The 26,981-nt window shown below is 44.6% G+C and overlaps 1 protein-coding gene across 4 annotated transcripts in view; it reads left to right on the top strand.

Moving 5' to 3' along the window:
- The window catches only part of arhgap5 (Rho GTPase activating protein 5), a 46,678-nt gene extending 24,044 nt beyond the window's left edge, over positions 1–22,634 (top strand). For all 4 annotated transcript variants that reach the window (XM_020611550.1, XM_020611552.1, XM_020611549.1 and 1 more), the window contains exons 4-7: positions 10,785–10,862; positions 15,410–15,541; positions 20,614–20,719; positions 21,213–22,634. In XM_020611550.1, the coding sequence (XP_020467206.1) occupies positions 10,785–10,862; positions 15,410–15,541; positions 20,614–20,719; positions 21,213–21,531 (635 nt within the window). In that variant the 3' untranslated portion in view covers positions 21,532–22,634. The remainder of the gene's footprint in view (positions 1–10,784; positions 10,863–15,409; positions 15,542–20,613; positions 20,720–21,212) is intronic.
- The last annotated feature ends 4,347 nt before the right edge of the window (positions 22,635–26,981 follow it).

The raw sequence follows: 26,981 nt of genomic DNA, 5'->3' as shown, positions 1-26,981 counted from the left end.
CTGCTGAGTAGGTGAAGCTGGGCCTCTACCCTCCTTCATCCAGACGGCCCATCCTGCAGGACAAACCTGGCTCCTTCTGCCTCTCGCTCGCCTGTCTCTGTTTTTTGTTCTTTTTGTGTGGCCAGTCTGTATCATAGGAGAGGTAGGCTGACTTTCTTTGGATTTTGTACGCTGTCCTCTGAAGCGGTCACCTTGGCCGATGCCACCACATATTTTATCCCATTGCTGACCAGGTGTTGACTGTGAACATTTGTCTTGTTTGGACATTTCAGTGGGGGTGTTGATATTCACAGAAACAACCTGGAGAACATACTGAGGCTGCACGGTGTTTGCAGATTCATCTGGTATACTGTGGCACTCTCTGCCTTTCTTTCTCTCTTTATATTGCTTCAAGTGAGAGTGCTATGCAGGGATTAGATTAAGGCGATTGGTTACGGTCCCTAGTGTGTGTGTGTGTGTGTGGGAGCGCACACAGCTGAGTATTAGGGCAGCATCCATTTGCCACTAACCTGAAGGCGAGGGACAAACGAGGCTAATGTGAGTCAGGCTGGGGGCTACAGCTCCCCCTGGATGGGTTGTGTGTGTGTGTGTGTGGTGGTAAGGTGAATTAACATGCTACACGCTCTGTGTGTGTGTGTCCTGGGTGCAGGCTGTGCAGAGAGAGACGGGCTGGTGCAGTGCCACCTGGCTCCAAGGCAGTCATCTGGTCTAACAGGGCTTGTGTGTGACGGGGGGGAGTGTGTCCTGTGGCTGTGTTGGAGCAGTCCAGTCTTCCATTAGTTTGCCTTAAAAAGCCCTTATGTTGCCCTTTTTCTCCCTCTCTCGTGTGTTCTGCCAGCGAACATGTGAGCGTGCTGGACACAAACCAGCAGCAGAGTGGAGGTCAAGAGGTAGAGGAAGTGGCCATGACTGGATGGGGTTTAACATGAGCAATAAAATGATGATAAATCAAGCGGCGCTTAAGACCAACGTTGCTCTTTCCTACAAAAAACATGTAGATCTACTTTTGCAAATAGTTTTGGTGTTAACTGTTAAAATAAACTGACAGTCTTAAACTCCACACTGTCTCGCTGGTAATGAGGCAGCAGTGAAAATGTCCCGGCTCACTGGGATTGTCATCGCCGTCTCAGCCAATCCGTGGTGAAATGCCACCTCATTTTCAGCTGTAGCTGCAGTTGATCACTGTCACTTTGAAAGTTGGTCCAAATGGAGCCAGCAGCGGGTGAGAATCTGGCTGGTGAACAGGCTCTTTAAGCCTCAGTGCTGCTGGACTTTTTGCTTATTTACTGTTTTCCTTCACTGTTTTCCAGTCAGAGAAACGGTGACGGTTTCTGGCTTTGGTCACATTAAGATACAGGCGCTTTTTGTTTCACAGCTGTTTTTGATCAGCAATGTGTGAACTTCATGCAAAGTGCAGTAAAGAGAGCTGTCTGTCTTTTTTGGGTTGTGCTCCAGTTATATCCTTACACAACCACAGAAACATCTAATTATTTTATTATTAAAAACTAATTTGTCATGTGGCATGGTGCACCAGTGGTTAATGCTGTCACCTCACACCAAGAAGGTTCCAGGTTTGAGCCCAGGCTGTGGAGTCTGCATGTTCTCCCTGTGCCTCTCCGGATACTCCAGCTTCCTCCCACAGTCCAAAGACATGCACCTTAGGCTGACTGGTGACTCTGAATCGCCCGTAGGAGTGAGTGTGGGTGTGTGTGGTTGTTTGTCTACATGTCAGCCCTGTGGTAGACTGGCGACCTGTCCAGGGTGACCCCCACCTCTCCCCCAGTGTCAGCTGGGATTGGCTCCAGCCCAGTGTCAGCTGGGATTGGCTCCAGCCCTCCGCAACCCTCTTCAGGGATAAGTGTTAGAGATAATGTGATGATTCAGGTCTAAATGTGTGTGAGTGGAAAAACAGTGTTACCGTTAAAGCAGCTAACAGCTGTAACAGCTGGACAGTAGCTGGTAATGGAAAGGTGCTGAGAGGACTTTGAAGTCCTGCTGTGATGGACATGTGTGTGTCTGTCCTGAGCGCCTTGCTCCAGGCTCAACACACACACACACACACACACACACACACACACACAGCAGTAACTGTGTGCGTTTCTGATGATGCAGCGGCTCCTGGAGGGTGTTTCCACCCCGTTGTACAACACAAGGTGCTCACTGTCTTTGTCCCTCTCCTCTTCACCGTCTCCTTTCTTATCTCTCCCATCTTCTTTCTATCTATCCTTAATTTCACCCCCACTCCTTTCTTCCACCTTTATCTCCAGTTTTTTTCTTTAGCCTCCTTCTTCATACTCTCCCTCCAGCGTTTTATTTCATTTCCATCTCCCTCATCTGTTCACTCATCCTCTCATCCATCCTCTCCTCCTCAGCCCCTCATTCTCACCTTTTCTCCCTCATTTGACTTCTGCTCTTCTCTCCTCTTTCTCTTTTTCCATGCTTTTGTCCTTCTCATCCTTCTTCCTGTAATTTCACTTCTTCCAAACTGTTTCCTCATCCATCTTCCCTTTTCTTCTTTTTCTTCTCTCATCCATCCTGTCATTCTACCCTTTCCTCCTCTCATCCTCCTTCTCAAGTCTTTTCTCTCTGTTTCTTCTCACTTCCCACATCCTCATTCTTCTCTAGTCATGCTCTCCTCTTCCTCTTCTTCTGTTTCCCTGTTCATCCTTTTATCCCTCTCTTCCTCCATCTTCTCTTTGTCAGCTTCCAACCTCACATTTATCTCCATCCTTTCTACCTCTTCATTATCTCTTCTTTCCATCTTCTCCTCTGTGTCATCACTTAGCCTGGCCAAAAATAAATGCACGCAGTGTGTGTGTGTGTGTGTAATAGCAAGTACATTAAGTCACATAAATAGAATGTGTGTTCACCGGGGTGTGTATAACAGAATGTGACTGCTAAGATGTAATGAGTGTGTTGTTGAACTGACTCATTAATGCTCGTATTATTAAAGGTTATAGGAGCTTTTCCTTGTAATGAAGCAGCTCCGTCACTCTTCTTGTCAAAACATGTGACTTCACACTCTGACAGTCTGTCACTGACTGGCTGTTGCCGTCTCCCGCCTCCTTTCTTATGCTACCAAGCTAACTGTCAGCCACGTAGATTAAAGCATTCCAACTTTAAATAGCGTTAAAACTCACTTGAGTACTGTGTGACAAAGTGTGGCCGTAATCAGTGCAGGTACTGCTACGTCCTCCTCCTCCTCAGGGCTTACCGTAGCTCTGTGAGTGACTCTGCCACTACCAACCCTCCACACTTCTCATGACGCAATTTCTTTGCAGACGTGAGCGTTTATAATTTAGAAGGCCTCGTTATAATTAATCATATTCTGCAACAGGAAACAGAGATTATCAGAGAAAGAGGGATCAAGCAAACGGCTGTGTGTGTGCACTGGTATAGCCTGCAGTGCGAGGACCAATTTCTTAAATTCATAGGACTGTTTGAGGGTTCAGACCTGGTTTTAAGGTTCAGGTTACGTTAGGTGTTAGTGTAAGGGTTGGGTGTGGGTCTAAGGTTATGTCAGTGTGTGTCCTCACAAAGACAGCTACACCACCATGTTTCTGTGTGAGTAAACAGCAGTAGCTAGGTGGCTGCTGCTTGACGGCTTTATTTACAATACTGGCCCATCTGTCTCACTTACATTAGAAATTAGTGCGTATGACTGTGTGTGTGTGTTGTCGGATGCGTCCGTCGTCCCCTGGGAACCAGACATCTGTCCTGCTGTCAACACACACACACTGACCCCCCTACAGCTCGGACTGTAGGGAGGTCAGTGTGTTGTGTTTTCTACTGTGAGTTCTTCACAGTGGTGAGAATGGAATTATGAAACTTTATTTGGTTTTTAAATAGCTCACTTAAGTTAACACAAGCTGTTTGAGATGACAATATTAAATATAAGTGAAAGAAATCAGACTGTTGTTTACAGGTAAACAGCAGGTTTACTGTCACAGATCCAAACATATGTGGGTTGTTGTGTTTACGCTGTAGATTCAGCACGGTGGAGAACATGGTGCTGGACCAGAGCAGCATGTGTTTGTACCTTTGTTCCTGTATTAACTCCCAGCTCATGTTTAAGCATCTCTGAGCTGGATCGGCTTGATCCAGAAAAGGTTTTATCCTGAAAACTAATTGAACTAATATAATGATATCAATGTGAATCCAAATGCCAGAGGTAGGCGTCGATGCGCCTCAGTGGAGGTTTGCTCTTTCTGAGTGCCATCTACTTGATAAGGTCATAAGTAAGTCAAAGATAAGTTGTAGGACAAGTTGTTCCTGTACTTGTTTAAGAAAGGAACCAATAAGTTCTGTGTAGAGGCCTTTCGCTGTGAAACAACCACAGACAGCGTTAACATGATCGGGGGTCGTAATATACTGAATATAATTCAGTTCTAATCTGACAAATTTGTATCTCTGCCATTTTAGCTTTACCTTTTTCTTCATCCACCATTTTTTCTGAATGTGTTTGGGCAAATGTCTTTACATGTCATACTGCATACTGATAAAGTAAATTGAAATTAAAATTGGCAGCTACTACCTAGAGACAAGGAGAGGGAGGTGTGGGGGAGAGATCTGGTATATACCAGACGAATGAGCACAGAGGGAGGTGTAATTGCTCAACTCCTCCTCCCCGCTGCAGAGGCCTGATATGTCTCCTCTGCCTCGTCCTTTTTTCCTCTCTCTGATTTCACCTGATGATGAAACGCACATGGGGGAAAATAGTGCTTAGATTCAGGTAGACCAGATGTAAATGAGACATTTACACAGCAGAAATACAAAACAGAGGCTAGAAGCATCTCACCCCACATCAGCCACACAGCAGTCGGCCTTCAGCTCCTCTCATCTGGCTTCTTCTTCCCGGGCTCCTGAAAATGCAGTGTGAAGCAAAAACATTTTCTTGTCATGGCATTTGCTCTTCCTCGTTTCCCTTCAGATTTATAGAATTTCTTTGCATCATCTAATGAGGTGGTTATAATTAAGCTAATACAGTTCAGCATCCAGCACTGCACCATAAGGTATTTGTTGGTACCAAGTACTGGTTCGATACCAGTGCTCGCTGTTCACCCAAAATCATTACCTTTGTACTTGACTTAAATACTCGGCTACTGGACAGACTACATGGGTACTCCAGTGATTTTAATATTGCACTTCCACCAAGTTGGTGCATTCGGAAGAGACACATTGGGAGAGAAGGGTCAAAGTAGAGGCTGAGAGGTCCTGGCTTTTAGTGCTTAGTACTGGTCAAGATTCAAAAATGCTTCATCCTTGATTCCCATATTGCAACTTCACTTTTCTGGGACCGCTCTGCTTGTGTCTTTTAAGCCCCACTAAAGCCCTGTTCAGGAAGGGAATACATAACATTACTGACTTCATCAGTTTGTTAAAAATCGTTAATGCTCCTCACAGATAAATTCAGAGATACCCACGATTGTGACGGAAAGAGCAACAGTATGTGTGAGACTGGACGGTACATCAGGTCACATATACTGAGTGTGGCCAGTTTTCTTACTTCATGAACAGACTGTTGTGATTAGTGGGCCTAGCAACGTCCCCTCTGTGTGTGCCGATCTATCGATGCGACTGCATGCAGTTCAGATTTGTGCTGTGTTGAAACTGATATGTAAATGTCTCTAGGTCCAACTGAGTAAGCTTGCCATCAGGAGTCTTAAAAAAAGGAGGAAGCAGGGTGACATGAAGCCGACACGCTCAGGTGGCTTCACACAGTTAATTATGAAGGTAATGTTTGTTATAACTTTGTCGTCTCAGACACAGAGCCAGAATAGCCCTGAAGACACGACTCACATTATATTTATAAGATTTGACAGGATTCCTTCAGAGCCACAGAAGACAGCTGTTTTCATAAACGCGGTTCTGCTGCCTGTGACTAGTAACCTGACCTTGATGTCTCCGTTTGGGGAGTTCCCTTTCTTTCAGTTGCTGTCCTGCTTTTCCAACCTTGTCTCAGATGTCCCCTGGGCGGTCTTCTAATCTTACTGATGTAATCAAGCTGGTTTGTCTCTCTGGCCAAAATCAAGAGAGACATTACATCTCAGGAACACGAGAACGGCCTCCGCCGGTCTCCTTGCAGCTCTGCTTGTTTTGGGCTTTTCTTTGACTTGACGACAAACATCTGTCTGCCTGTGAGAGCAGCATAGAGAGTAAGACACCTGCTTTTCATTCAGCACAGACACAAAGAGGCACTGGCCATGTGATGACAGTGATTTAGCAGTGGAGATCTACTGTCCTACAGTGAAGACCTCTGGCAGAAAACAGGCTGCAGCTGTGGGCCTGTTGTCTGCTGGGACCGTGTGTGTTGGCGAGTATGGATCTCGTTATCCAAGGTGCCCACATATTAAATCATAACGGTACACACACACACATGCACACTCCTCGCAGCCTTTGTATTGATTTATATTGACCCATGGCTATGGAGGGCCGGTCATTAAATTAACACACACCAACAGGGGAAACTGATGACTCCACCATACCACGACCTCAGCTGTGTGTGTGTGTGTGTGTGTGTGTGTGTGTGTGCGTGCGCTCGGCTTAGGTCATTACCTCCCTGCACATAAAGCTGTGCTCTTTCTCCCTGAGACACAAGCGCACTCACTGTGCCCTCTCTCTGGAGCAGAGTATCGGCAGCAGAATGACTTCCAGGCCACAAAGCCCAGCTCATTTCTCAGCCTGAGGATTGTGGGAAAAGCTGCATTTGGTTTCCTGTGGGAAAACAAACGCTTTTACCTGCACATTCATCTTCTTTAAACTCCATTTATAATGAGCAGGATAGGACCTAAATGTCCTGGATATGAGAAACTGGAGCATCCAGGCTGGAATCGACTGATATGAGGTGGAAGCAGCAGAATGTGTTCACTGTTGGTTGGGGTGTGTGTGTGGGTTAAAGATCAACCACATAACACACTACACAGAACACTGGTGTTGCCATGTGTACGCTTCCTTACAAAAACAAACTTCTGGTTTGTTTAAAGCCAGACCAAGATCTGGTGCAGTAAGGGGCCTGTGAGTGCTGTTTATCTTTATAATAGTATAATATGAATCTAATACAAACACGCTTCACCTCTCTAACCTGCTCCATACACAGTTAAAGGATAACACTGGCTATTTTATATCATTTTGTTGTCAAGTCACATGAAAAGACCAAAACCAAGGCGTTAGTTTCAGCTCCAAGCTCATTGGTTCTTACAGAAGGAAGCACAAATACATAGTTTCCTTTTTTAAAGGTGCTGCAATTTCTCAAAGCAGCTGGACACCGTGGGCGTAACAATCAAACCGGCGGAAACGGTGCATTTGTTGGGACTATTTTCAGTGCAGGATGAATCCACATTTGGTCTCCATTGAGTATTTGTGACAGCAGGACTCAGTCTGTGGGACTGAGTCAGAATAGACCCCAGTGTGTGTTCTTGGTGACGAGGGAACATGGCAGCCAGTGCATCAGTGTGGTCACTGATGTATGTGTGTGGCTCAGAGGAGCTCTGTGGCTCAGAGGAGCGAGAGCAGAACTTGTTAGTAGGAGGTGAAATCTTTTAGTTTAGGGATTTTCATAGGATTTGATGACAGTGTGACATCACAGTTATCCTTTTAAATAAACAACCAACTAAACTACAGCTCGTGAACTTTAAAGACGATGGGCCTAAGATCGTGTTGCTGACGACTGTGGGTGTTTTGAATTCTCTGTTAAACTGCTCACAACCCCACCGTGTAAACATTGAGGCAGTGTTGACGTGTTCAGCCACTTTATCTTTAATCTGATTATCTCAGTACTGTCAGGCCTGACGCCTCAACACCTTCAAGTCATTATTTAAATGGAAACAGTGTGTTTAACACTGAATGTTTGTATCCAGTTTGTCTGTTTGTGAGGACGCCTCACCCCGGTGTGTCGTTATCGGCCTGTTCAGGTGAAGGGTCTCCACACAGCAACACGGTGTTGGTTTAGCAACAGCAGCCTGGTTTCAGGTATATTCAAATGAATTGTATTGCTATCTTTATGAGGACCAGTTTCAGTTTTAAACCATCATAGCGAGGACAGTTCTCCACTCTGTGTCCTAAAAAAGAGCTTGTGATTGACTTTAACTTATTGAACTGGTTTGCTGTTCCCTCCCAGTGTCATGACGACAAAATAACTGAGGCAAGAGACGGCGAGGGACGGGTAGAGGGGGAGGCAGTGAGACAGCAGAGATAAGATAGAGGGAGATGGACAGTGAATGATCAGATAAGAAACTGTGTGTGTGTGTGCGTGTGTGTGTGTTACGTCCTGTTGAGAATCAGATGTCCTCACAAGGACAGAGAGATGTGCAGGGCTGGAGAGGTCATTTTAAGGTCAGAGGTGAATGCGTGATGGCACTCGTGAGTGGCTCAATTCAAAGATGGATGTGTCCTTCTCAGGCTGTTTTATGAGAAGGCTGTTTGAAGGTCTTTCACAAATTAAACAAATGTTTGCAGTTTCTCTTATTCCTTTTGCCTTTTGTGTCGTTAGTTGCTATAGAATCATTATTTTACCACATATCCCATACTGATATAAACACTACAGCGTATTTCACTTTGCACCATTTTCAGCTCATTTTGTTAAAGTTCCACCGTCAGGAATCTGCTTCTTGCTGGATGTTTCTGTGGTTTGTGGCCAACGTCTTAGTGTTCAGTTTATGAAAGATAAAACTCCAGTGTGTCAGTGCCAAGTTAAGCTGTGAACCAGCGGATCATCAGCCACTCAGAGGCTTCAAATGGGTTTATCTGACAACAGCGTGTCATTAGGTTAAAGGTCAATGCTTTGGGTTGTTAAGTCAGACCTCATCGAAACAGTAATTTCACATTTGTAGTGTACAACAGCAGAGCAGGTTTAAAGCTCTCTGCCGACGTCGTTTTCCTGGGCTGATAAATTCTGCCGATACTGTGATACCGGAACACACACACGTACATAGATAAAGTGGGTTGAGCGGGTTTCTGATTGGATTAGCAAAAACACATTGCTGTGTTTCCATCACTTCAGGGGACATTACCTTGACTGGAGACATAGCCTAACCTAAAACCAAGTTGTCACTTTACGTTTTTCATGATTTATGTTTTGGGGATTTGGTTTTTGTCCCTATAGGGCACTGAGCCCCCACAGTGTGAGTGTGTAAACCAATATGTGTCCCCACAACATGAGTAATATCAGCCCTTTGCTTCCCTCTGAATCCTGCTAATGTTAAGCCACACCTGAGTCAACACACACACGTCCCAAGACACATATAGACACATACACAACGTCTCTCTCACTTGCTCACACTTGACACGGTTTACTTCAGTCCATTAAAGCTGGATTTAGATAACACTGTTTCTGCTCAACTGCCTCTGCAGGGGCCCCGCACACACACACACGTACATGTACGCTGCAGTGTGTGTGACCTTGCAGCAGCGACAGCAGAGCTGCAGCATATATGGATGGTTTGTGTGTGTTTTGTGTTGTGCAGCCAGAGCACGTGTTAGAGCTCTAATCAAGACTTTCAGTGACCATATGTGCTGATCTGAGACCAGCTGTTTGATATTTATGGTCAGAGGCTGCAGCCACATCTCAGGCCTTAATGCTCAGATGTGACCTTGTTGTGTTGCCGTTTCCCATCCATGTGTGTCAGTGCCGCATACCTGGTTCTGGTGTGAACATGCACAGATGTAACTGAAATGTGGGCCACGTGCACACAGGAATAACAACCAGGTGGCGTGTGCGATGGTCAAGTGGCCCAGTTTCCTCCCAAACCACTGGGTTACGATATGTTCCTCCCAGTTTGTCCTGATCAGAAGCTTCTCCATAAACGTCCACCACATGTGAAACATCCTGGTCTCTCCTCTGACGCCGTTGCTGTCGTCGCTCTCCTCCATGTTTACTGTTACCGGTCTGTGAGGGGCCGACGCCAAATGATGACGACAGGCCGTATGTGCAGAGGAGAAGACGTTAAAATGACCACATGGATTCTGATCTGACCGTTCTGACGCCGCTGCACAGTCAGAGGTCGGAGAGGAATCGGGTCTAGGAGCACATACACAGGTGGCCCAGTTCTGAGGACATCTGGTCTGGTGTGTTCACACTGCTGTGGACGCATCCGGTGTGAGTCACTGGGAGGGTCAAACACTGTTGGCAGAGCAGCTGCAGACTGAAAACAAATAACTGGATTGTTTGTTTACTGTTTGTCTCATCGTTGTCGGTCTGTTAGTTTCTGTGGATATGAATGTTTTCAGAAACAGTGGTGACATCTCTTGACTTGTCTAGACTTGAGCACCAGCATCAGGTCAACATTTCCACATATTAACCTGTTACCATTTTCATTCTGGTGTGGTGTTGTCACTGCTGCACCTGGATCAGCTGGTGCCCTGGTCCAGAGCTCCCCAACTTTTCCCATCAAAGTAAACTGATGACCCACTGCAGCATAAATATTTTTAACCATCCTGTTACAGGAAGCACATGCACAGAGGCCCAGAAATGATCAAGAACTGAATGACAAGTTAGTCATGATAATCAATGAATACTGTCTGAGAGGTTGGTGAAACCTAGAAAGAGAAAGTCCAGAGAAACACCTTCTTTTCTGGAATTCATGGCATGAAAGTTGAGCAGCTTTTAGCTTTAATCCACAAAACTCTGTGATTGCTGATACCCACGTTGTATAAAACCCATTACACTGCTGCTGTTAGACCATCTGTTTCCATTCAGCATGTTTTTTTTTAAGCATTGCTGCTGAAATTCCAAATGAATGAAGTCTGAGTTGTTACGAACTGAAGGCGGCTGTTGTTTGTGTTCACAGGTCTCACAACAGAGGGTCTGTATCGCGTCTGTGGGAACAAGACGGACCAGGACAACATCCAGAAGCAATTTGATCAAGGTAAAACCCTCACACCAGTGCAGACACATGCCTACAGCAGAACCTCATAAATACATCTTCAGCTACCTGAACCTGAAGAAAGAGCACATGTAACTTGAGTTTCAAAGTACAGAGGCCGGTGGTTCTCATTATGGTCACAGATTGTGGTTCTAAATGGTGTTGCCCTGAAATTAATCATGCTGTTTAAGAACTCAGTGGAAAACGTGTTACTGATTGAGCTGCGCTTGTGTAATGTGTGCAGTAAATTCAACCAGCAGGGAAACCTCTAGCTGACTGATTGTACATCTGACCACACAGCAGAGGTGCTTAAAGAGAAACACATGTATGAGGGCTGGTCAGCCGCCAAACTGACTGTTAGGATAAATAAGGTCACCACAGGCAGAAATCACCAGCGCTTGGACAGGAATGGCAGTTATTTTACAGCCGGGTGGTGAAATATGGAGACTGCACAGAGATGAGGTCGTTTGTTTTTTACATTCTCTGAGTGATTACTGATTACTTTTTAACGTCTTCACTTTGTGTCTTCGCATTTTAAATAAACTTGTCAGGAATCTCGGTTAACTCTGAAGTAGCCTGAACATAAAGGGAAACATTGACTCATCATTGAAGTGTATGAATAATTAAAACGTTAGTACTGTATGTCTTAAATAACCAGCGACACCTTAAAGGAAAGTACTCGCCCTTAAAATGGAGTTAAACATGTCCTATTGACGGTGTCATCAGACTGGACCACACAGACATCAAATACTTCTCAACCTGCTTTTTCTGGCCATAGTTTCCTCCATGTCTAAGCTGTTTAGGTCCATTTGGGTGTAATATTAAGTGAACACTTTAGGTTCAGGTGACCCAGGGTTCGGCGTTCACCATGGCCTGTGGTCATTAAAGGTTACTGTATGGCCACCAAGCTCTATCAGATCTCTACTGAGAATGAGACCCCATGGTTCAGACCCTCTGCACTTCACCAACGCAATATTAATCCTTCATTTGTGTGTGACTGGAACTGAGCGGATCATGCTGGAGTTAATAGATGTTTTACAGCAGTTAGTTGTACTGAAATTACTGCAGCACAGAGAAGAGAGGAGATGTCAGAGGAGGCGGTCTGTGTGACCACTAAATGGACTGAGGCAGAAGGAGGGTGAGCTGTCTGTGCTTGTCCAGCCACTGAGACACATGGACATAGGAGGAAATGCAATGCAACAAAGTGGGCCAGCCACAGTCGCTGTGACGTGTAGTTTTGTTCTGAGGACGTGCACGTCAGACTATGTATGCATACTCTGCTTATTTTTGATGCAGAAACAGGCTTTACTTATGTATAATGTTCATCTTTAATGCAATGCATTTGCCCTGTCTTTGGTTTCAGTTACTGGGGAATAAATGTGACCGTTTACTTTATTTCACATGCTCCTCTGTCCTTTGGAGGGGCTAAAGAAAATGGTCTGTCCACTTGGTCTGTTGATAAGGACAAAAGAATCAACAGTTTTTTCATATAAGCAGAGTGTGTGCACCTCAGAACAGGAGAGGCGTACCTCACTGTGAAAACAACAACATATGACACATGAAGTGACTCTGCTGTTAGGCTGTAAATAAGAGAGTGAAAGTGAGAAAAAGCTGTCGGGGATGAAACGAGTCACTAAAAACAGCCCGTGGTGATTTTCCTGTCTGTTTCTGGCTCCGTTCGTTTTGTCTTTTCCGCCTTCCTTTGAAGTTGACAGCTAAATGTCATACATGTCGCGTCAGCCGTCTTTTACTAAATGTCTGAGATGTCCCCACAAAGCACACTGAGCCGTGACTGTCAGAGACCGACTCTGGCCCTCGAGTCGACTCTGTGCAGGCGTTAGGTAAAGCTGCTGTTGTCCCACATGTCACGTTGCTCCCTGCAGGTAACTTTGTCCTGTTTTGACCGGACACATGCATCCTGCAGTGGTTCTTCTCTCTGCAGCTGGATAACATCTGTCTGTGGAAATCACACCATTACTGTTAATTAGCTCCTCTCTCAGCGAGAGGGGAGAGTTGACTTCTGGCTGCTTCTGCCACTTAAGCTGAATGTATTTATGGAAATAGCTGAAGATTTAGATGAGGCTGGGTAGCAGCTCACTTCTGATGGGTTTCCTTTGGGATTTGGGGATCTTTGTGGTTCACTTTGGGCTGAAGCAGCATTTGTTGGTTTATTAATAAACTTGACCATCTTTCCTTGTCCTCTGTCGTTTACTCTCTACCCTTTTGTCTCTTGTCTTTCCAGTTCCTCTTTTAATGTGATCTTTTTCCTTTGCACTTCTGTCCCTTCCCTTTTTTTCGTTCTCTATTTATTCGCTTGTGCATTTCCTGATGTGTATGACTCGTTCCTCTTTTATCGCTTTATTTCCTTGGATATTTCTGTCCAACCCGTGTGTTTGCATCAGTATTTTTTCAGTCTGACAACTGTTGTTACCTCAGGGCTCTGTACTCGTTCCCTCTGCCTTTTCTCCTCCCTCTGTCTCCTCCTTCCTGTCATCATTTTCCCAGTGTGTCAAAACAGGAAATGATCCATATTTCATTTCATTTTTATTCACCACACACACACACACACACACACACACACACACACACACATATACAGTGCACAACTTGTAGTGAAGTGTAAACCTGGCCTAGAGCCAGGCATACCTGCAGGAAGGTGCACAGAGAGCGAGGTGAGACAAAGCTGCAAAAGCAGAGCATGTACAGTAAGAAAGAAAAAACAGTCCAGTGTGTAAAAGGGGTGGGTGCAGCTCTGGTGCTGCATCGCCTGGTGTAGATGTCTTCCTTTAACAGTACAGTATTTTTACTCAGGATTAATGGGACAGCTGACACAGTTCGATGTGTGGCTAAAGAACTCCACCTCCAGACTGAAGAGGTGACCCGACCTGCTGCTTCCTCGCTGCGAACAAAGCCATAAACCTCTTTGCCCAAACTGGAGCTTCCTTCCTCTCCCAACAGGAAGAAAAGAAAATAATAGTGTGTGTCTGAGCTGGACGTGTATCCTCTTCCAGGCCTGCAGCTCCATCATAGAAACACTCGGGCCTCTGTGCCTCCAGACACACTGATGATAACAACCTCTGTTAGCCGTGATCAGAGAGGAGCTCTGTTCAACTCAGATGCAAAGCTCAGCTGTGAGCCTCGCTGCTGCAACACAACCACTCACCAGCTTTTTGATGCCTAAAGTGAAGAGCTGACCCAGGAAAATCTGGTTTGACGCGTATGTGAATGGACCGCCTCAGGTTATCAGACTCAGATGTAAACCGTTGTCACTTGGACTTAACGTGGATATAACAGCACCTTGTACTTGTTGCATCTGCTTGGCCGTCGGGATCCGCATGCAACCCCCATATTTCATTCAGCTGTTGGCTTTGCATGTTCACATGTAGCAAATGTTGCAGTGTGTGGAGTCAAATAGAGGACATGTCTGGGGAATTAGTTAAAACTGTGTTTGTTAAATTATATTCAGGCAAAGAAAATATGTGGAGGCTGAGTAATTGGTGACATGACCTGAATGAGTAATTAGTGGAATGTGACTGTTCTGTGTACGAGTGTGTTTTGCTGTGTGCTCATATTTTGTTTAAAGTAAATAATAAGCCATGCATATTTATAATATTTATTCTACTCTGGGAAGTGGCGAGGCGGTGGACAACTTTTCTCCTCCTGCTCCTTCATTAAAATACAGTTTACTTGGTGTCTGTGGTTTCTCAGTTATTTCTCAGAATGTGTTCTGCAGAGAATTGTGTCACTTATGTCAGGGAAGGCAGGAATTTCCTTGAAAGAAAATCTGCTGCTGTCCAGCCAGAAAGTCAGTGATGTGTCTGTGCACTGTTACAGAAGAATTTCAGAGTCAGAACCAGCTTCATTGGCCAGGTGTGTCGGACACGAGGAATTTGACTCTGGTGCAGCGGCTCTCAGTGTGCATGTACAGTGTTCTTCTTTAAGGCAACGACGAGTAAACAGAGAGAAAAAGAAAGCAAAGTGTTCATCAGAGTGATGGCCCGGGGGAGGGTTAGGGTTAGGGTTAGGGTTACTGAAACTGTCCTTGTGTCTGGTTTTTTTTTTGGCATACAGAAGAATTTGAGGAGCGTAGTTTTGAACTGGAGGATTGTGGGTACATGAGTTCAGTTCAGTTCAGATTTATTAGTATAGCATCAAATCACAACAAAAGTCATCTCAGGACACTTGACAAACTAAGGTCTAGACCTTACTATTATTAATATTATGGCAAAAAACCCAACAAATCCCCCTGAGCAGCACTTGGTGACAGTGGGGAGGAAAAACTCCCTTTAAGAGAAGAAACCTCCAACACACCACAGAAACTTTACAGCATGATCATGTTATTCAGCCTGGGTAGGGCTGTTTTCCTGGTTGCCCTGTTTGAGATGCAGAGGATGAACTGAATGGCACACTGGATCTGAAGCTGTCCTGAAACAACAGATAACGAACATATAAAAGAGAAAACTGAAGAGTTCAGGTCTAGGTAAACTCTAGAACCCAGTGTGAGCCTGTGAATCTGCTGCTGACTCTTTCCACTCTTTTTTTATCTGTAGATCACAACATCGACTTTGTGGCGATGGACGTGGCGGTGAACGCTGTCGCTGGAGCACTGAAGGCTTTCTTCGCCGACCTGCCCAACCCACTGGTCCCCTACAGCCTGCACCCAGAGCTGGTGGAGGCCGCAAGTAAGAAAAAAACACATACATACTGCTAATGTGTGAGGACACAACTAAAATATCCTTCTGTGTCCTGCCTGGCTAAAAAAGGTTGTGAATTTTATGTAAAACACATTAAGTCACAGCTTTGACACAAATGCAACAGAGGTTTTCTTCAGTTTTCTGGACCTTTGAAGTTACAGAAAGAGTTAAAAACGCTGAGGAACGTGCTAATTTGCTTTCCTGGAGATTTAGATGTGGAGCTTGTTAGCATAATCCCATCTGAATGATACCTGACAGTGTGGCTCAGCATAAAGCCTGGAAACTGGGGCAAACAGCTTTTCTGGCTCTGTGCAGCAGTAACACAACCCTTCTTCCATCATCTGTAAAGCTCAGAACATTTTGGCCAGGCACAGCTCCTCTAACTGAAAGGTGCACGAAGTAGGCTTGACGCTTTGATACCTGGACCAGTTAAAAGTAAAGTGAAGAGGTTTTAAAATTTTATGGATAATTTTTATTTATTAATAAGCTGAATACAGCATGCAGCACCAGTTTTCCTCAGTACGCCTGCACGCAGCTTGTCTGGGTTGGAGAAGCTGCCACAGTTCCTCTGGGGATTCAGGCGGTCTCATATGATCCCAGACTGACTTCATGATGCTGAGATCAGGGCTCTGTGGGTGCCAGGCCATTTGCTGCAGGACTCCTGATCCTTCTGGTTTCTGAACTTAGTTCTTTATGACTCAGGCTGGAGGTTTGACCTCAGTGTCAGGCTGCAGGATGAGCCTGGGACTGGATACGACACCTTCTGAAGCTTAATTTAGACATGTCTGCCCTCTTAAATGTCAACGCATACCTACGCAGCGAAGGGGTAAATGTTGGCTGCTGATGGTTGCAGACGGTCTGATGCTCAAACCTGACTAGGTGTTGTGCGGAGCTGCACATCCTGAACCAGTTAGTTGATTTGACTCTGCTCTGAGTGGCTGCCTGCTAATTGGTCCGCTAGCAGGTACTCGCATCTCTGCAAACGTCGGAGCACATTGGCATTACCTGGCTAGAACGACCACCTGTTCTCGGTCTAAGTGGCTACTTTCCCACCTGAAAAGTATCAACACTTAATAACGTGACATAATACCAGTTCTAGGAGGAAATGATAACAGCTTTGAGCCTGGTTCAAAATCTCTACCGTTTCTGTTTACTAGCTTCTTCTTTTCTGTACTTTGCTGTTTGAGCGCCTCCTACTGGGAATGTTAACGTTGCAGTATGAAGTAGGGGTGTGACGATACACTCACGAGACACGGCGATACATGATAGTGGGTTCACGAGAGCGAGACGCTATTTTAAAGAAATCCTCACTGATAAAGTATGACTGGAAAAACAGGTTTATTTGACTGAAAGTCAAAATGTAAAACACTGTTTTAACCAATCATCTTGTAGTGAATGTCACTTCAGTTCTACAGAGTATGAATTATCATATGTCGTAAAAGCCAACAATATGCAAGGTTTTACTACAAACTCAGCTGACTGGCTTCTCTCCTGTAGGAGTTCACATGAGTCTCTTCAGACCTTAGAACTGTGCATGAGCTTCCAACTTCTAACTGAAGCTGTGGGTGACTTTCTTTCACCCTCACACTCCGTCATGCCGGCTGCTCCTCTGGTTCTGTTATGTACTGACACCACTTTTCACCTCAGTAATATCGTCATGTTCTATTGTGAGACATCGTGGCATGAGCCCTCGCCACACCCCTAGTATCAATACAACAACTGTGAAACTGTCCCCAAACTTCAGACGCACACGTTCCCATACGTGTAGTGACACAGACATCTAACTCTGGCTTGATGGTGTTGATGATGGAGAAGAGTCTAAACATTGTATGTAAAAACAGTTCAACACAACAGGAGAAAGTAAAACACATGCATACAGAGAAAAAGCACAATACAATACAACACTCATGTACTTTTAACCTCTTGTAGCTGATGTCTTCAGGGCCTCACAAGTCTAGTTAAGGTCACACACACACACACACACACAGCTTTCTGTCAATTCATACACTCTTAAGAGGCATCTCTCAGCCCTAGGATACTGTCAGATGTGTGTGTGTGTGTGTGTGTGTGTGTGTGTGTGTGTGTGTCCTGGTTGTGTATTAGTAATACTGCATGCTGTCACCACCAAGCTGACGGCAGCAGATTAATGAGCCAGAAATAGACACAACGAGAAATGTCAAAAGACACCGCATGTGCCCACACACACTTAGTGTTTTAGGCTGAGGGAGGGAGCGCTGGTTCTTCTTCTCTGGAAATGAGTCAGATACAGCAGGCGCTCTCTCTGGTCTCTCCAGCGTTCCCCCTCCTTCACTTTCCCTTCATTCCTCTGCCGCTTTCTTTTCCTTCTTTACTTTCTCTTTCTGTCTGTCCCTCGGTGGTTAGTTCCTCATCTCAGTGCTACAGTCAGGCTGCCGGTACTGTTTGACCCCTGACCCCCCCTCACTGACACAAAGATGAGACGAGAGAGAGGTTCTCACCTCCGCACAGCTGCTCTGTGGGTTTTAGGAAGCTACAGGAACAGTTGGATGCAGCCCACACTAATCCAATATGGGAAAGACGTAGGATGGAGGTTTCCAAAGCTGTTCGAATTCTGACACCCCTGTTAAATTATTTCCTGGGGGGACGAGAGCAAAGTGCAAGAGAAGTGACAGGTGTTGCTGCTCGTTATGTGTTGGAGCGTAACGCTTCTCCCAGTGTTGGCGTCTCTCTGGGTGGAGTCTGATAATTCTCAGGTCCTTTCTGGAGCAGGTCTCGTGTTGTTTGAGTAGTTGTTCCCTGTGTTTTGGGTCAGGCCCATTAAAACTCTAATGTAAACCAGTGGTTCCCAGCATGGGGGTTGGGAGCACAAGATGATGAATTAGAAATGAACTGAGCTGAAATGCTGGGCCTTTTTCTCTTTGCTTTTTTACTGTGAAATACCGACTCTCTCGGCTCTAAAAACTACTAGATATAATCCGACAGAACCACATCTTCACCCCGCGACGCAGGGTTGCCGTTAGCCGGCTTTAAAGCGAAGCAGTCTCTACTCGCAGCACTTTAAAATGTAAAGGCTCCCAAGCTGAAAAGGCAGAGCACAGCGTTCTAGTAAGAGAAAACAAGACTATGCTCAGCTTCCTGCCGTGCACGCTGCAGCTGTGTGTGTGTGTGTGTGTGTGTGTGTGTGTGTGTGTGTAATCCACTTCACTTTGTCTTCACTTCCTGTAGTTTAGTTTGAAAATGGAGCAGTAGTGTTTGTTGGATTGTTACTGTTGTGTTGTTCAAGTCAGTTGTTTTTGTAAATCTTTCCAGACCAGTGTTGTTCACAGCCCCGACCACAGCAGCCTGTTTTCCTGACAGCGATCACTGAAGCTTCATCTAAACTCGCCGTTTGTAGTTTTATCACCATACAGAACAGATTGCATTGTGGGTTTATGGTATAGATGTTTCCATCACACTGATATACATTTAGTAAAAAAGAGGTCAAACTGTTTAATTGGTCTCTTGGTGAATGTTTCCCCCTGTGATGCCTCTTCTTAATGTGGAGGCATGGCAGCATGGATTAATGACCTCTGACCTCTGGCGGCCATCAGACGGTCAGAGGCTCCCCTCAGCTCCTCGTTAACATGACTGATAGTGTGCAGGATGAGTAAACCTGTGTGTCGTCAGGTAAACGTGTCTAATGTCTGGAATGTCCCGGAGTGTGTTCCACACAGGAAAGAAGCATCAGGGTTGTGTTAACGTAGCTTTGCTGTGACAATCCAAAGCCAGAAGCTCACATTTCACATCTGCTCTTTAAATATTTAATGACCGAGCAGAGCGTTTCGGCTCCAACAAGCTTTTGCCGACAGAAGAGTGATGGATTCTCTGGAGATCATGAGGAATATCAAGGAACAGTCGGCTTTCTGGGAATACAGCTGTTTGTTTGTTTGTTTGTTTGTTTGTTTGTTTGTTTTATCAGATTGTCCATGTGTGCTCTGCTACCAACTCTGTCATTGTCCCTATTGTTCTTAGTTCTTACACAAAACATTCAAATCTTTTCCTCCTTGAATTTATTTTATGCCCATTTTTTATGGTCTTGTTTTGTTGGGCCTGAATTTTATTTGGTGTAAAAATCACTGAAGGGAGATGGAACGGCTTTTGTTTCATTCTTTTTTATTGCATCATTGGTCAAGTAATCAATTCGTTCACTGACAGAAAAATAAGCAGTAGTAAAGTTGTTTACTTAGTGAGAAATACCTGATAATACTTTGCTGATTCCAGCTTCACTGTAAATCAAATGTCTTTTAAGACGACACAGGACATAAGACGATGCGACATAAGGCCCTGGAAGCTTCTTAAACATTTTTTATTTTTTTAAACTTGAATTTCTATTGAACTTATATTTGAAGATACCATACTATGATTTGTAAAGGTACTATTTCCTCTCAGGGCCCTGGCACCGTGTGATGTGCATTAATACGTTATGTCAAATAATCCCATGAACCTAAACTCAGATGTAACTGTTTGCAGTTCTGTTCAACAGTTCTGCCTTAAACTTGACTTTTTTGTCTGTGTAATGTTACGTTTTAGAGGTTTAAACAAATTCTGTTTCAGCATTGAGCTCTTAGCGCTGTACAGTACAGTAGCACACTTAGCTAGAGTGGGACCTCAGTGATAAACATGTAATTAAATGTGCACGTTATCAGTGACCATGTCACCAAAACCTGAACATCAAGTGTAAAAGTGGAATCGATGGCGGAGCTGCTGTTACAGGCTGCAGTAGGTTGAACAGGTGTCCCTAATAAAGTGGCTACCGGTTGTTTAGTGCTGAAGCTTAATATTAACAGTTTAGTCTTTACAATACAAATGTGTTTATTTTGTTAGTCTGACTGACCCATCTGGTCTTTAACCAGTGCAGAGTCAAATGAGTGTGTGTGTGTGTGTGTGTGTGCACAGCGTGGGAGCTGCTCTTGGCAGCATCTCAGCCTTTTGTTCTCCAGAGAGTATAATTCTGTTCCCAGGAGAGAGTGTGTGTAGAATGTAAAACACCTGCTGTCTTCTCTCTCTCTCTCTCTCTCTCTGTGTGTGTGTGTGTGTGTCAGAAATCGTGGACTACATTGAACGCCTGCAGGTCTTGAGAGAGATTGTGAAGAAGTTTCCTCCTGTCAACTACCAGGTCTTCAAATACATCATCACACACCTCAACAGGTAAGACACACACTCACTCACACATTTGTCTTTCTATAGCTGTGAGGACCCTCATTGACATAACGCATCCTCCAGCCCCTTAACCCGACCTGAGCCGGAATCGAACCTGAACACTCAAACCAAGTCTGAACCGTCAGAAGGCCCTTCGCTGGGGGCAGGACCAACATGTCCTCAGTGTCCTTGTGTGTTGGAGACTCCACCTTAATGCTGAAACATACACATACTGGTGATGACGGCGAACACACCTCAGCGGGTAGTTTCATTTAGAGCTAAACACTTTCGTCCAACATGTGGCAGGATGCAGACGGTGCTGGTTTTACTGCTTTACATTTTTCTCAAACAAACACCATCTTTACATCCTTGTGGTTTAAATGTAAGCAAGGTAACAAGAGCATTTGCACATTTTTACGGTTTTAAAAGGTCTTAAATAATGAGCAACAATGACCAGATGAAGTTTTTTTTAATCTTTTCTCTGCGACTGCTTCCTCTGTAGGGTGAGCCAGCAGAGCAAGACCACTCTGATGACAGCTGACAACCTGTCCATCTGCTTCTGGCCCACGCTGATGCGGCCTGACTTTGAGAACAAGGACACGCTGTCCACCACCAAGCTGAACCAGGCTGTAATCGAGTCCTTCATTGTGCAGAGTGACTACTTCTTCCACGGCGGCGAGGTAGCTGAGAGCTCCAGCAGCGAGGGGACACCGCCACCGCATTGCCACAACATGGTGGAGGTCCTGCTGCCACTGCAGCTGCCCCCGCCCCTGCAGCCGCAGCAGATCCAACACACCCTGCCCCCCGACCCACTGATCTGAGACCTGGAGGAGCCTGCTGGGAAATTTAGGCTGAAGCTGTTTGTCTGTGCTGCCAGGCGCTTTTGGCCACGGTTGCCTGGAGGTCGTCTTGTGCTCAACAAAATGCTGGTCAGCTGTTGCGATTGAATAAACAAAAACCTGGTGATTTTTAGGGATTCAGCAGGCAGCTGCTGTTTGTCGTCAACTTTGAGGTGAATGAGCTTTGGGGCTTAGAGACACACGGACCGATCGAACCTAATCTGTGGGATCTGCTCATCCTGCGAGGTAAATCCTGGATTAGAGAATTACAATTGGACGTCACATTTGGAACATATTTTTGGCTCTGACTGCCCCTTTTTACAATGCAGAGTGAAAAACTGATTTAATTTGGCACATAGTGACAACACTAATCGTTTAGCAGGGTCGGACTTAGACTACAGGGATCCTGGGCCGTGCTGGGGGTGAATAACGATTCCTGTCCTGTCTCTGCCTTGATGAAAGAGCACACTGGGGTCCTAAGCAAGTCCCCCTAACCCCCACCCTCCTCGTCCCTGCTCTGAGGCATGCTAAAAGGGAAGTTAAAACTTAGAAAGCCCCAGAGCTCAAAACTGACTGCTTCATTATCTGTTTGACTGACTGGTTCTCCGACCCACTCGCTGGCTGTTTGTGGGCTGAAAGGAATTCAGGGACTCTTCCTGCAGATCTTCACATTTCAGCACAGGAACACGCTTCTGCTTCTTGTTCTTCTGTTGCCCTTTGACCCAGAAACGGTCAGTGAGAGGAGGCGAGGGTACGAACGCCACCTTAGACTCGAGACGTCAGATGGAGAAGCTGTGACACCGGAGCTTCACAGAAACATAACAACTGTAATTATGTTTAGTTCCAGGAGGGGGGAGGAGCCCTGCTTTCAAATGCTAACAGAAATGTCCCCTTCCCACTACGTGAACTTTGACCCCCTTTAAGGACAGTACATGCACGAGTTGTCAAAGTTCCCACATGCCAATTTCATGTCTCTTTGCGTTCATGTAGTTATCATTTCGACAGATTTCTTTGAAAAATATTTTTTGTAACGTTGAATTTCTACTAGTTTGTGTGTGTGTGTCTGTGTGATGATGTGTGTATCTGTGTGAACTGACCTGTGGTCTGTATTACAGCCAGCTTGTTTTGTGCCCTGTTGGTGCCTCGCTGTGGGGGGGAGGTGGGGGGGGGGGTTCAGGAAAGGAAAAGAACATAAATGCAGAATGACAGACTCTTATGACTCCATGTGAGAGAACTGGTCTTTACAGACTTCACTGCGGATCTCGAGCTAACCGTTTGGTCTCTTCAGAGCCTCTAGCTCTTAATGCAACGACTGACATCTCTCGTTCTGGATGGACCGTCCCCACCGACCCCCCTCGACGATGGCACATGAGTGAGAAAACCACTATGCCACAATACACTCTGGATCTGTTCGCTTCGAGGAGGCAGCTTCCGCCTTCAGTTTCTTCCTTCTCTGTGCGGAGACGCCCGTTTCTTCAGTTCTACTTTCTGTTCTGTTGGTTTGTTGGAAACGAGAATTTGCATGTCTCTCTTTTTGCAACTTAGTAAAAGAAAAAGAAATTTAAAGTTTAAAAAATGAAACCGTCTGAAACTCTAAAGGAGCTCTTGTTCAGATTTGCATCTTCATTCTATCTGAATCTGTTTGGTTTAAGGGGAAAAGTTCCACGGAAAAACTAAGATATGGGTTTAATTTGTGCATCAGTTTCTTTTGTCATGAAAGAATCCAACTCCTGATATGATATTTTTGGTTATATATCAAATAGTTTTCCCTAAATAGAGTAAAGAAGTATATATAAGTATATATAAATATATATATATATATATATATACATACAGTATATATTAAGATTTATCAGCAGCAAATTTAGATTTATCAGCAGCAGAAGATGCTGATTTAGTGAAATACCACCGGGTACTGAACTGTATAACCTGTCAGAAGCTATATTTATATTTCTTTGTGGTTCTGATTGTGTAACTGAAACCCTTTTTTTTCTGAGGCTGTGTGTGTGTGTGTGTGTGTGTGTGAGGAGGGGGTTTGATAACAGGGTGGTAGGTTTTGATCCATCTCGGCCCTTTCTGGAAGAGAAAACAGCGTCTCCCTTGTCACTTCCTTCATCGGTGACTGAATCCGAACGCAGGCAGCAAAAATCTTCACATTCATTCCTGAGTTGGCACAAAAACAGGCTCATCTTCAGTTCTGGTTTCATGTAGCACTCTGCAGCGTTTCTTTAAAAGATAAATCCTTAACCAGGTTTGGGCTTCCCCTGAAAAACATGTATCACACTATTTCCAGATCCTCCACGTACTCTTCAGTCCATCTGGATAAAAATATTCCATCTGCTGCTTGATAGCAAAGATGATGGAAGTGACTGATCAGCGTTACCTTCTTTTACAAGTCTGTAATTTCTTTAATAGTTTCCATGAAGCATCCTGGAAAGTGTGTTTGCAGTGGTGGAAAGTATTGGGACTATTTTGATGGTAATTTATACTTTTATACTACATTTCTGAGGGAAACTGCTTTTCACCCACCTGCATTACGTTTAGCTTCTTTGAGCACATGTTGTTGCTAAAGCAACACTGTGGTGCTGCTGCTGTTACCTGATACTTCCACCACTAGTAATTTGGTACTAATTACAGGGAAATAGACACGTTGCTGATCGATCGATTTCTGTTGATTGGTGTCAGTGAGTGTTGTAGTCAGGACACAGCAGAAGTGCAACAACCATTCAACATAGAGACAAAGTTTCAGATTCCTAATGGATAATGGACTCAGATTTGGTTTAAATAGATCTCAAATGGATTTCCTCTACAATTAGTTCCAAATGCTGCGTTTCCTTCTCAAGCAATGAGTTGGAAATGACAGAGCTGTGACATAAAGTGTCACAACACACTTCTCTTTGCTTGATTTGTGCAAGATGAACTGAACTTAAACCACATCAGTTTTATCATCTATGTTAATGTCACTTTCTGTTATACTGTATATTTTACACTAACTGTTAAGGGGATGTGTCATTTCTGGCTCTGATCTTTATTTGGGTGACAAAATAAGAACGTGGATTAAGTGTCTCTTTCACGATGAAATATTTTCTGATCCAGACAGAAACGTCCAGCAGGAGTCTGAGAATAACATGAAACCCGCACACATGCTGTTACATGATGACGGGCTTAGTCTGACAGAAAAACGCTTGGAGAGCTTTGACATGAGAAGCACAAACTGAGGCCACACACACAGTTACAGTGTGTAGCCACCCAACTGTCATTGACACTGACAGGATTAAAAGTGATGAAACAGCTTCTTCTGTCTTTTCAGCTGAAGTTTCAGCAGTAACGTGAAGACGCAGTACTTCTCCAGAGATTTGGTCCGGCCGCTGCAGACTCGCTGTGTACAGTTTGTAGCCTGGATGTCAAGCCTTTGCTGAGCGGACCAACAACGTGTGTGCTCGCCAAATTAAAAGCCCTTTATAATGAAACGCTGATCGACTTTCCCTCTGCACTTTCTGCTGCTGTGCCAAGTGCTTCTACATTATAGTCTCCCCCAGCATTGGTGAACTGGATGGATAGGGTGTATTGAGCTATGGCTAGAGGGGGGGGGGGGGGTCGTGAAAGGAGGCGTGTTAGGAGACTGATCATGCAGCAGTTTCTGTTCCAGAATATGTTTTCCTCTTTAGCTTTGGACCATCGAACCACATTCTCCTCTGAAAACATCAGCAGGTCAAACAGTGAATGTCTCGTAAATGTGGGATTTGCTGACTTTCAACATAAAAACCTTTGTCCTCAAAGACCCTGAGAAGTGTTTTGTGAATGTCTGTGATCAAGGAATGAGTCAGTTTACACAAATACTGAACAAGGTCTGTCCCCTTTCAGACACGTCTCCTGTGTCCAACCCTCAGTGGATATTTGCATCCACATGGAGTCTTAATGTTTTTTCTTTTTTGTCTAAATCTGCCAGTGCTGTTTTATTAAAACCTTTTTTATTTTAGAAAACTCAGTTTATCTTCTAATTAGTTGAGCAACAGGAAAACGCCATAGTTTGATAATGTAAGTAATCTATGAAGCACAGCACCAGATACTTGCTGTTTCCAGATCTTGAATGTGAGGCTTTGCTGCTTTTTTGTGATTTTAAATATTTGGGGCTTTGGTCTGTTCATTGGATGAAAGACGTTATGTGAAGACATCGCCTTGAGCCCATGGAACTGTTCAGTCAATGAAAACCGAATTGAGAGTGAAAACAGTCGATCGATTCCCATGGATTTGTTTTAGAATTTAAAAAGATGACAAAGTTTAAAGGACCCAACGTGGATCATTTTAGTTTTGTATTGCAGGAAGTGGCCGAACTGAAGTGAAAGGAGCAGCCTGTTTTAGCAATGTGAACTTTAAAGAGCACTTTGAAGGGGACACACGTCTGAACAGGACTCGCTGTAGTCAAGTGAAAAATCATTTCCCTTTGAGAAGTGAAGAGTGAGTTAAAGAATGGAATGTAGCCAAAAGGCCATTGGTTATGATGGTTTTGTGATGTCGGCCTGAAGACGACGCTGAGGAGGGCGAGAGTGGACCAGGACCAGCCTGGTCTACAGGCTCCAGTGTTTTTGTTGGGGAGGGGGTTTCAGCAGCTGCTAGATCAGAAAAGATGAAGGTGTTTGTGTGTAGTTTTCCATCAGTCGACTGTTCTTTTCATTTGTTACCATGTTGTTGACCAGACTCACTCCGGTGTACAAACCACCTGCCTTTTAATGTCATCCGCTGTGTATTATAGTAAATAAAAATGATTTTCAGAAATGAAAAACTCTAAAACATGTTTTTTTTTCTCCATAATGTTTTCAAATAAACTTTCTTTTTTTTTCCAAAGCTGGTGAGTCGGGGTTTTATTCTTTCAACTATATTTTTACAGATTTATCAGTTTTGTACTAGCCTGTTACATTTAAATGTCACAGGGACAAAAACATGTTGTGTGAATTAACCGTGTCTAAAGTCGGCTCACAGGTTCAGAACCTGGATCAGGGACCCTGACCTCTGCTGGTAGGTAGGTACTTTATTGGTCCCTCAATGGGGACATTTCAGTACCTCAAGCAGCAATAGAGAACAGACAGCATAACACCATGAGAACAGGCACCGCACACACATCCTGATAAATAAATTCCAAGTGCTCAAAAATAGACAGAATCAAGTATTTGAATAATCAAGAGCAGAATTTACATATGTCCATATTAACCATGCATTTTACCCCAGGATTTGAGTATTGCACCTCAGTTGACTATTACATAGTCCCTCATACTTTCACCTAGCTTATCCCTGCAGTGATGTGTTGTACAGTCTGATTGCTGTGGGGAGGAACGACCTACGGTAACGCTCCTTCTTACACTGGGGATGTAACAGTCTGGTGCTAAAAGAACTGTTCAGAGCCTCTACTGTGTGGTGCAGGGGATGGGAGGGGT

The sequence above is a fragment of the Monopterus albus genome, unplaced genomic scaffold (assembly GCF_001952655.1).
Source record: "Monopterus albus unplaced genomic scaffold, M_albus_1.0 scaffold115.1, whole genome shotgun sequence".
In the NCBI taxonomy this organism is placed as follows: Eukaryota; Metazoa; Chordata; class Actinopteri; order Synbranchiformes; family Synbranchidae; genus Monopterus; species Monopterus albus.
This window is presented reverse-complemented; position numbering and strand designations above follow the sequence as displayed.